Source organism: Myotis davidii, unplaced genomic scaffold (genome assembly GCF_000327345.1).
Source record: "Myotis davidii unplaced genomic scaffold, ASM32734v1 scaffold46, whole genome shotgun sequence".
NCBI classification, from domain to species: Eukaryota; Metazoa; Chordata; class Mammalia; order Chiroptera; family Vespertilionidae; genus Myotis; species Myotis davidii.
In genome coordinates, this window is record NW_006383006.1 from 2,327,832 (window position 1) to 2,338,816 (window position 10,985).

The window sequence follows — 10,985 nt, forward strand, 5'->3', positions numbered from 1 at the left end:
CCTTTTCAGCTCACCTGAGCACCTGTCATGCACTCATAAATAAAGATGCCTCATGAAAACATGGTCAGTGTGAGCAGGAGCATGTCCACCTTGGGCAAAGAGGGCACTAAAGGGGCTTCTTCAAATCCAGGAGCACCCACACCCACACCCACATAGATTCTGACACGCTCCCCTGGGGGATGCTCTCCTAACCACCACATTGAGAATCACCATCCGGAGCCAATTGCCCCTTTGAAATATCTCCTTCAATCCAGTATCTCTGTCCCTGAATTTTGGACAGAGATAAACAGAGGGGTGTGGGGGGAGTGACTGGTGAATAAGGGGCCAGAGGTTTGCTTCCACCTCCTGCCAATGCCTGGGGAAGGTGGGCGCTGCAACAGCGAGAGGCCAGAAGCCCTTTCCCCTCCCCCTCTTCCTTCCCTCCCTCTCTCCCACACACCGTGTGGCATTTCACTGTGGGAAGCAGAGTGAAGACGAGCTTGATTTGGTAGTAGATCCATCTTAGTTTTTCATTCTGCGTGGTTTCTTTTTCCTTCAGTTTTTCTCTGCAAACACTGGGGCAGAGTGGGGTTGGGTTGGTGATGGTGGTTGAGGTGAAGAGGGGAGCTCTTAACTTCCAGACTGTAATACTCACCTTCCCTTTGCTTTGAGGAGGAAAGTCCAACCTGGTGTGGTTAGATTGGGGATGCTTATGTTTAATCTGTACCCAAATCCCCTGGGAATCTTGTTAAAATGACTCAGTAGGTCTAGGATGGGCCTATGGTCTCCATTGCCAACAAGCTCCCAGATGCTGCTGTTATTAGGGAAACACTTGGAATAGTGGAGCCTTAGGAGAGAAGAGGTTTGCTTGCCCCTAATTTCTGTTTGTTAATTATTGGACTCACCAAGCCCATGGTTCTCAGTCACCTGGGGGACCCTTCCCCACCCGCGTTGCACTGTCGGTGGTCCTCTTCTTCTTGAGCACTTTCACGGGATCAGGTGAGCCTGAAATCTGTTTCATTCTTCATCCTGAAAACAGAAGCGGGGGGAACTCCTACTTGTCCAGGAAGCGCCCAGTTTCTTTTCTGATGGAATTTAAGGGGATTTTACTACTTGTCCGTTACTGCCCTAGGGAAGCTGTAGTAGCAAAGGCTGTCTAGCAAGTGCCACAGAACTTAAGCGAACAAGCATGTATCATCTCTCAGTTTCTGTGGGCCAGGGGCTCTGGAAAGGCTTCGCTGGCGGGTTCTGGCGCAGGGTCTCAGGGGACTGCAGGCATCTGAAGGCCTGACTGGAGGATTCACTTGCAGGACGGTTACTCACGGCTGTTGGCAGAAAGTGTGCGTCCCTGGCGAGCTGTTGGCAAAGGCCTCAGCTCCTCGCTACAGGGACCTCTCTAAAGGGCTGTTAAGCATCTTCAGGCAAGAGGAGAGGTCCAGGAGGAAGAGAGAAAGGGAGGAAGGAGCCGTGGCTCCGTGACCTCGTCTCGGATGTCAGATCTACCGCTCCTGCTCTGTTGTTTGTCAGGCGCAAGTCACTAAGTCCAGCCCACACTCAGAGGGAGGGAGTTAAATTCTACCTCTGGAGATGAGGAGTAGCAAAGAATTTACAGACATACTAGTATGTTTAAATGCCCCCCCCCCCGGCCCCCGGCCAGGAAACCACTGTGGGGGTTTAAACATATGTCCATAAGAGTTTGCTGCCCTGGCTCTTGCTCCTCCTGGGGTACCAGTGAAGTTATGAACATTGCAGACCCCACTCCTTGGAAAGACATCTTCATAATGGAAGTCAGCAATTGCATTCCGCTGGGACAGGGTGCACCAGCTGCTTGTGAAACTAGGGAGCCGTGAGAGTGCAAGGAGTACAACATAGTGACGAAGAGCCAGCCTCAGGAGCCTGACAGTCCGGAATTTGAATCCTGGCTCTGCCTCTTAACCGTGTGTGCCCATGTGGAAATCACATGAGCCTCACTGTCTTTTTCTTAAAAGGGGGAAGGGGGTGGGGCGGGGGATAATAATAGTACCTGCCTCAAAGTGTCAGGTGAGGGTTAGTGAGATGGTGCATGTAAAGGGCGTCCCCACTGGGCCGGCAGACCGTGAGCGCTCAGGACACGGCAGGTGCTGTTAGCTGTTGCTCTGAAATCCTCCCGCCTGAGGCGAGAGCTTCGTGGCCGTGAAGCAGTGTTAGCCACTAGTTTCCACGCTTCCTTCAGTCGGCCTCTTCTCACCCCTCATTTAATTCCGACACATCAGGCTGGCCTCTGCCGATGATGAGGCTGCTGCACAGGCCCACGGTTCTCCCGATGCGCCAAGGCCGCCAGGGCCGAGCTCTCTGGGCGCGCCCCTCACCCCTCACCACTTCTGAGGAAGGCACATCAGCCAGAGTCTGAGGCCGAGAGAGGCCCAGGCGGCCCCTCTCCTCCGACATAGGTTCCCTTTTGGGGAGGAGTTGATCTGGGCTGGCTCCTCCGCGGCCCAGCGCTGGGCGGGCAGTGTTTTTACCAGGGAGTGCCATTTCTGTTGTGAGCTACGGAAAGAGGCTGACAGGTTGTTTTGAACTGAACCTCAAATCAGTTCAGCGCAAAGCACTTGAAAGCGTCTTCAGGGAAATGGAAATTGTATTTGTTCTGTGGTATGTTTTGAGATTTTTTTTTTTTAATGTAGTAAAAGTGTCCTGACAGAGCTGCTGTCTTTACAGCAATCAAAGAGATTCTTACCATGCAGCCATGTTTTCTCTCCAGGTACTTGGTCTTCCTGCAGATCAAAAGGGATCTCTACCACGGCCGCCTCCTCTGCAAAACGTCCGATGCCGCCTTGTTAGCGGCGTATATCCTTCAAGGTAATGACTTTTGACAGGACAAATTCGCTTTTCATGCTAAGTGCAGATTACATTATTTCCGTTCCCACAGATGACTACTTCTTGGGTACACACAGCCATATCTAACTTGAAGCAGAGAATTCGAGGGCTTTGCCGCGAGTCCCTAGACCGAGAAGGCTCTGACCGCCGAGCCCGATGCTGGGCCCGAGCGAGGTCTTTGTGCCAGCCCTGCCAGTCATTCGCACGGTGTTGGGGTGTTTTCCCTGCACCCCTGGGTGATAAGGTTACCAAGACCGGAGAGTCATCTGAATCCACGTTTCCTTTCATGTGAATCTCAAAGAAGTGAAACACCTTGGCGTTCTGGCGCCTATTTCGGAGCCCGTTCTGTTCAGAGTGCTCAAAGTTGAAAATGTTTCCACGTAACAAACACATTTCCTAACATGCTGATAAGTAGAGTTGAATCTGTACTCAGCTGGTGCCCAGACTGGCTTTTTTTTTTTTCCTTCCGTTTTTTTGTTTTGTTTTGTTTTTGCAAAAACAGTGGGAAAGGTAAGCACTCTTCACATATAATCCCTCTCCTCTCATGAAATGCAAGGGACTTCTAAGTGCCACTTCCTAGACTTATTTTAGTCCTTACGCCTGACACTGTCACTGGGCTGTTGTGGACCATAGCACTAAGGTCGTGAAGTTTCCATCAAAGCATCTGAACGCTTAATTGGAAATCTGTGAACTCTGGAAGGCTACTTTATGAAAAGAACCTGGAAAATCCTTGCCAATAGAAACTAAAATTCGTCTGGCAAGAGAAATATCCGAGCTGCGTGAAGAATGTCAAAGTCGGCCCATTACACCTTGGCATGCTGAGACTCCTATTTTTAACCATCGCCTAAACTGGAAGGTCTTCCCAACCCTAAGGTCCCCAAAGAGGCCCCTTTCATTTTAAAGGCGAACCCGGTTCCATCTACGGGCAGTTTTAAACTCGAGTCTTTCCTTCAGTTTTCCCTGACAACCATATTGAATGTTTCCGTTTCTTTCCTTTAAGGAAATGGTGTCCAACACTGATGTTTCCCATTTAGAGCTTCCTAAACAAGGTCATAATAAATGACCCCACGGCTCGAAGTCCCTCTGGATGTCAGGCCCAGAGAAGCCTTTAGGCTCTTGCTCAAAAATAGAAATCCCCACGTATTTGGAAGGATAATACGCAACTGTGAGAGGAGGGCTCATTTCCCCCTGATAGTGACTCATCCCTCCATCCTTCTCAGCACTGGTTGTGGTTCTCACGAGGGAAGGAGGAAGGGGAACCACAGCAGCTAGAACTTCTTAACATCCTTCCTCCTCACATCTTCACCACATTCCTGTGGAAAGAGCTGGGATCTCACCTCGGAACACACTGGAGAGCACGTGGGCCCACCCACCGCCACCCCTGCCCCCAAAGATCTCAAAGATCTGACAGCTTAGCAGCTTGAGGATGGACTCCCGGACGAAGCCCCCCGCCTGCAGGGAGCTGAGAAGCCAGCCCGGGCACCGGTGGTGCGGATCTCAAGGGCACTTTCTCGTTACAGCCAGAATCCCCTCCTCCGCAGTCCTCTCCAGGGGACCTGGCACCTGCTCAGCTCTCTGAATATTTATTCAAATTTATTCACTTGATTTCATGTCATTCGGACTGAAAGTTGAGTTCTGAGTCTGGGTCAGGGCTCATTCATCCATTTGCTGTGTCCCTACTCAAATCCTCAGAGCGGGATTTCTGACCTGACTCTGGCCCAAGAGGTTCTGTCTTCCTGATCAAGCTCACAGTGTCCTGTGTTGACACAAAGAGCATTGCTCCTAAGCCCTTGTCTCCTCACCAAATGGAGGAGGGCCGTGGTGTAGACCTCTGCTCTTTCATTGCAAATTCACTTGTGGTGCCCTCCTGAACACGGGCTCAGCTCTACCATCTCCCTGCTTAGACTTGGCGTCAGCCCAGTGTGCACACCTGGGAGAACAAACGCGGACATGCTCTTGAGGGGCATGCCCTCCGCCCGCCCCACAGCCACGCTCAAGGGCCGCTGTTCCGTGTAAGTCTGGTGCGTGCGCTGACTTTGCTCTGTGTGTTCGTCTTTTGTTGCTTTGCCAATGCTCACAGTTGTCTTCCTCTGCTTTCCTTTTGCCAGCGGAGATTGGAGATTATGACCCAGGAAAACACCCTGAAGGCTACAGCTCCAAATTCCAGTTTTTCCCTAAACATTCAGAGAAGCTGGAAAGGAAAATTGCTGAGATTCACAGGACAGAACTCAGGTGAGTGACACTCCGTTCCAGCCCAGGACTCTGACCTTCCTGACTCTGGATGTGCCACTTCCGGTGACCCACTGACAGCTCGGCCCCACGCCCTGTGGGCTCACCTCCACGAAGAGTGGTGTAGGCTGAGACGCAAAGGCAAGAGAAAGACGCTGCGTAGTAAGGAAAACAGGGAGATTGGCTCACAGGTATTTGCTTCACCGAGAAAAATGAAGAGACAGAGGTCAAAAGCATGAACTGGCAAAAAGGAAAAAAAAACTGTAAGGGAAACAGCAGAAGAAGAAAAGATTAGAGGAGTTGCGTGGGAATGTGAAAAACGAGTGAGCCTCTGGCCTCAGTCGGAGACCGTGTTACAGGGGCTCCGGGTCAGTGGGTGGGCGGCACCAGGCAATGCCGTGGGTGCTCTGAGAGCCCTCGGTCAGAAACCGCATCTTCAGCACTGCCGCTTCCACCTTCGCAGAGGGGAGGAGGAGAGAAGCAGCTGGAAGCAGGAGCGTGTGCTCCTCAGGTTCTTAATTAACCCAGGATATTCCTGATTTCATCAAATAGCATTAATGCATCCATCCTTTCACCCATATGAAGTAGGATTTCCTACAAAGATTGGTCACACACACACACACACACACAGTGTTGGGCTCCACTGCATGTGGCACGCTGGAGCACGGGCTCTCCCAACAGATAAACCATGAAGAAAACCGTGATGTACAATGGATTGTTGTAAAATAAAACGTGCCATTACATCAATACATTATGCTTTTTTAAAATCTTAAAAATATATGTGTGTAACTGCCTTCCTGGGGGAGAAAAACGCCCAAGTGGGGGTAAACGATAGCTAATGATAATATTAAGTCTAAACTAGTCCCTACCCTGATCCCCTGGACCCATAAACACAAAGAACAAATCTTCACCTTCAATCAAAGATTTTACTGACATACATGTCCTCACAGCCTCCTTCACCTTTATAAACAGGCCGCCTGCCCACCGTGCGGGGCAGGACCGGTTCCCCACCCTCCCAGCGGAATGGAGACACCTGTCAAAGGTGGGATCCCAGCAGCTTCCCACCTCTCTCCCTGGGCAGGCCTGGCTCCACCGGGCTCCTCCCATCACTGTTAGGGAAATAGCGGCCCCTTGTGGCAAAGGTTGGGATGCACATGGCCTGTGTGAGGGCTCAGTGTGTGTTCAGAGGAGATAGCAGGGTGTGCTGGGACTCCCTTCGAGGCTGTCACGAGGGTTTGGGGTGTCAGAGCAGTGGGAACAGCCCTTTGGAAACCTGTAGGAAGTGGGAGATTCCCAGGAAACGGTGCTGCTCTGCGGACCCGAGCGGTTTGGGCCAACTCCAGCGATGATTGGAGCTACGCAGCCCAGCCCTCGGCTTGCTGCACGAGTGTTTCCCGGACACCTTTCCGTGCCTCAGCACATGGGTGGATGTAGAAGTCTGCAGTAAACGTACTTCTTACACAGGTTCAGCTCCTGCCTCACACTGTAAAATGGGCCTGTGTTTCCTTTCTCCAGCTCTAACATGAGTTCCTCAAGGGCCCAGACGACGCTAAAGGTCTTGGTATATTTTACAGCAGGCAGCACAGAGGCTGGCACTGAAGGTGCCGATTGATTGTCGCCTCTCCAGAGGGACACCCTGGCCTCCTCCCGCCGTGAGTGGCTGGTCTCTGCCCTTCACACATTGCCCAGCCCTCCTCACACCGAAGCCACCCCCACGTCGGTAGAAGTACGTCTGCTTTGCCAGGGCTCGGGGCCCTGAGAGAGCCTGACGACGGAATATGCCACCGGCCTGTGTTGAACTCAGATGAGGGGGAATGAAGATGCTAGGCAGGGGTCCTCAAACTACGGCCTGCGGGCCACATGCAAATACAAATATTCTATTCCCGTTTTGTTTTTTTACTTCAAAATAAGATATGTGCAGTGTGCATAGGAATTTGTTCATAGTTTTTTTTTAAGCTATAGTCCGGCCCTCCAACGGTCTGAGGGACAGTGAACTGGCCCCATTTAAAAAGTTTGAGGACCCCTGTGCTAGAGGCCCCTTCTTCATATGGCTTGTGCCAGGCCTGGTTTCTTCCTTTTGCTGCTTGTTTCCTTTTCACAGTCATCACCCCGTGGACAGCAGAGCCGCAGTGGAGCCTGGGGAGCTCAGCACTGTCTCCTGCTGCGTCCCGTCACCCTCCATTCCCATGGGCCTCTTGGTAAAGGAAGCGGGTGAGGCAGCACAGAAGATACCCAGGCCCCTTGTTTGCATGTCAGCCTAGATCAGATCCCAGATGAGAAACCCATGCCTGCAGCCAGCCTACAGATGTGTTTTGTCTGCTGCCGTAGTGTTTAAAATCACGAAATTCCACACAAAAAAATCAGTCTCTCTGACTTCTCATTAGAAATCACATCTAGCCGAGCTGGGCCCTGCATTCCCACAGGACTGCAGTCTTGGAGCAGAGAAGCAGCTCCCCTCCTTAGCTGGGGTTGCACTCCCCAGTTTGCCACAGTCCCCATCGCTCCCTACTGTGTTCCACTCAGCCCATGTCATTCATTATGGAGCCTGCCTCTCCCCGAAGACGTGTGGGGTTTTGACCCTGGACTGAAATCTCTAAAGTTGGTCCTAGGACAGAGCAGGGAGTGCACTTTGGAAAAATTGTGGTATGAGACTCATCCTGAGCACTCGGTAATAATTTGCCTCGGGGGCAGCGATGGAAACAGGAAACCCTGAAACCATCTTTTTCTTTATTCCAGTGGCCAAACACCAGCAACATCAGAGCTGAACTTCTTAAGAAAAGCGCAGACACTGGAGACCTACGGAGTGGACCCTCACCCGTGTAAGGTAGGGTCCCCACGGGGGCGGGGGGAGGTCGCACTTGCCTCCTAGAGAGGGCAGCAGGCAGGGAGAGCCCACGTGCCCACACCCCCACCCCCTCCACCCCTGCAGTAGCTGGGTGACTCACTTTTAGTGACAGATGCCAGAGAAAATGTCTTGTTTTTGAAAACTCCTCTGGATTCCACGCTGCGTCATTTGGTGCTGCCACGTCAATGTCAGAGGGTTGGAGGCCAAGTCCATCTAAATAACAAATCTGAACCGGGGGGCCCAGTGTGGCAGCTGGGGGTAATTTGGTGGAAATGAAGAGAGGAGGAATGTGGAAGGCCCGCCACAGGGGGCGATTGAGCCGGCTCAGCGGACTGCCCACCCTTCCCCGGCCCGGTAATCTTGTTTCCTTCCAAGAGCGGGTTTTATTGACTGCAGCCATGTAAGTCGCTGTCGGAGCTGCAGTGGAGTCACATTTAATTCCATTATGCGCCTCTCAGGGCAAGACGGGGACAGCCAGGGAGGCCCTGCCCAGAGAAACCTCTGTAATTACTCACATGTGTCTGGCGTTTGGGCGATGAGCTCAGGCAGCCGCAGTCACTGCGGAGAGCAGCGGGGCCCGCGGCTTCCCTGGACTCTGTGGCCGTGTCCCTCCACTTCATCCCCGTACCCCACTTGCCTTGACACGCCTGTCTCTGCCTCAGTTTCTTCCAGTGTTTGCCTCTGTCTTTTCACCACTGGGCAGACCCCTGTACCACCAGTAAGACTGATCCTCGGACTGACCTGAGGGAGACCGTCTCCCATGGGAGCGGGAGGACAGTGACGCCTCCTGTTTCCCGATGGTGAGGGGACGGCATAAGCTTCCAGCAAACATTAAGAGAATGGAAACCAAGGACCCAGTGCTGTGGGGGCAGGGCTGTGCTTCCCTTGGCCTCTTGGTGAGAGGACGGTGATTTGTTCTTGCAGAGGATTTAACGTTGAAACTTCCCATGTGAACTCTGACAACATTCTAAGTTCCCGCCCCCGCATCCCCCATCCACCAGCACGGCCTCCGCCAGATAACCCTGTGTTCTCGGGGGCCAGCGCTGTCAGAAGACACATTGATGCCTCTTTGTGCCAAAAAAATTGGCATATGGGTGTTTACAGTGAATTAGCACCGCTTTGTAAGTACTGCCTCTGCGTGACTGCTGTAGTCCAACCTGCAGTCATGGCTCAGGCGCTGTCAGCAGAGGAGCCCGCACAGGGCTGAGGGGGCCTCAGAGCCAGCCGGCCTCAGAGCCAGCCGGCCTCGGCTCCAGTTCTGCTCTCCTGCGTCCTGCAGCCTTTCGAGGCTTCTCCGAGCCTCACTTTCCTCATCTGTACACAGTGGGCACTCAATAACTGCACTCCTCCCTGAACTGCTGAGTCACTTCATGACCTCCAAAGACACAGCTGCCTAAAGATAGGCACAGTCATCAGGAGGTGCCAGGCACCTCTCTTTGACTCCAAATCTGCCCTGTTCCCTTGAGGCCACACAGAGTGCCCACCTCTTCAGAGACGGGTCCCTGGGCAGGGCTGCCACCTGACGGCACCTGGTGGGCCGTGGACCTGGGCACAGCTGAGTGCCTGTGGGGCTCCTGGCTCAGTCCTGGCTCTGATGAGTGTGTCCTTCTCGGACACAGGCTGAAGGGACTGCAGGAAGGAAGGGAGGGACATTTGTGACACCTTCCATGGCAGGCCCACAGGAATCCTTTCACATTATTTTCTATTTCCTCTTCGTGCCAGCCCTGGGAGATGGGTATTATTCTTCCTGGTTTACAGATGAGAATATCAAGTGCCAAGAAACCACAATTTACAAGGCCCCGAGAGGTAGAGCAAGAAGTTGAGCTGAAGCCCTTCCCATGCTGTGTCTTCCTCTGGGGACGGGTGGGAGCGCTCAGCACGGGGCTTCCAGTCCCTTGTTCAGGGCCCTACGCTTCTTGCTCAGCCAGGGCCCTGCTGCAGACCCGCACGGGCCCCTCGATGCATCTCATCACTGGGCTGCGGCTCAGGATTTCCTCAGCGTTTTGAGCAAGAACAGTTTGGGAGCCTTCGCTCTTGTCACTACGTAGAGCCACTCTGGTGATATGCTACCAAGCGCTCGCCTTGGTATTGCTACAAGGAGAGCTGAAATAAGCTGGAGCGCTCGGGGTAATAAATACTGATGATTCCTATTAACAGAGAGGCTATTACTGGGCCCAGGGAATCTGGGGCACGTAGCCCTGGGGAGGACAGAAGAAGAGGAATCGTTTTGATAATTAAATGGGAGCAGAACAACACTTTGGCTGGGCTCTGTCTCCTGGACTGATTAAGAAGCTGCTGCTCTTCCTGTCCATGCGGACGGTTTCTTTCTGCCCACATGTCCTCGTCTGGCCCTGGGACCAGGAAGAGGAGATCCTGCCAAATCTGGGTGGGACAGGCGGAGGGCTCCGGTAGCTGCTGGCTTAGATAATGCCGAACGCTGCACATTCACAAGCTGCCCGAGCTCTGTGTAGGAGCCCCCGCAGGCCACGCCTGTAGCTGCCGGACGAGGACAGTGTTGCACCTGTTCCCTAGCCTGACACCTCTCCAAGCCCAGGAGCCACCATCCTGTCCTTCCAGGGGCCCCGTGACAGGCTGTTTCCCCTGGGTCCCCGCAGGCCTGGAATGTGCCTCCCACCGTTAAGGTTTGTGGAGTGCTCAGACCCGTCCCAGATACCCAGCCTGTACCCAGCCTTATCATGAGTTATAAAGGGGCCATTCAGTGAACGAACGTGCCAGGCACTCGTGTGCACTATCTCACTTAGTCTTTTCAGTCACACTGCCAAGATGTCCTTGCTCTCTTGTGAAGCTAAGAATACCCCTGAGGGACTAGCATGTGCAGTTACTGGTACAGACGGTACTGGGACTCGAACCCAGAGCTGTCTGTGTCTCAGTGCTGTGCTTTCAGGTATCACTCGTGGTCTTCCTTCTGGAGAGACGGCATTTATTTAGGAACCAAGCAGGACTCTCTGCCGATGGTGGTAGAGAAGGCAAAGACCTACGAAACGACTGAGCTCAAAAAATTTAACCTAAGTTCACCAAGTGGCTTTATGTCTGTTCTGACAGATCAGGAAAAACA

The 10,985-nt window shown here is 52.9% G+C and overlaps 1 protein-coding gene across 7 annotated transcripts in view; it reads left to right on the forward strand.

Annotated features, from left to right (window-relative positions):
- Positions 1-10,985, forward strand: part of FRMD5 (FERM domain containing 5) — a 44,539-nt gene that overhangs the window by 11,849 nt on the left and 21,705 nt on the right. For 6 of the 7 annotated variants that reach the window (XM_006778000.2, XM_006778002.2, XM_015557600.1 and 3 more), the window contains exons 4-6: positions 2,720-2,817; positions 4,944-5,067; positions 7,801-7,888. In XM_006778000.2, the coding sequence (XP_006778063.1) occupies positions 2,720-2,817; positions 4,944-5,067; positions 7,801-7,888 (310 nt within the window). Of the gene's footprint in view, positions 1-2,719; positions 2,818-4,943; positions 5,068-7,800; positions 7,889-10,985 lie in introns of those variants that run through there. The other variant, XM_006778001.2, reaches the window with a different exon arrangement.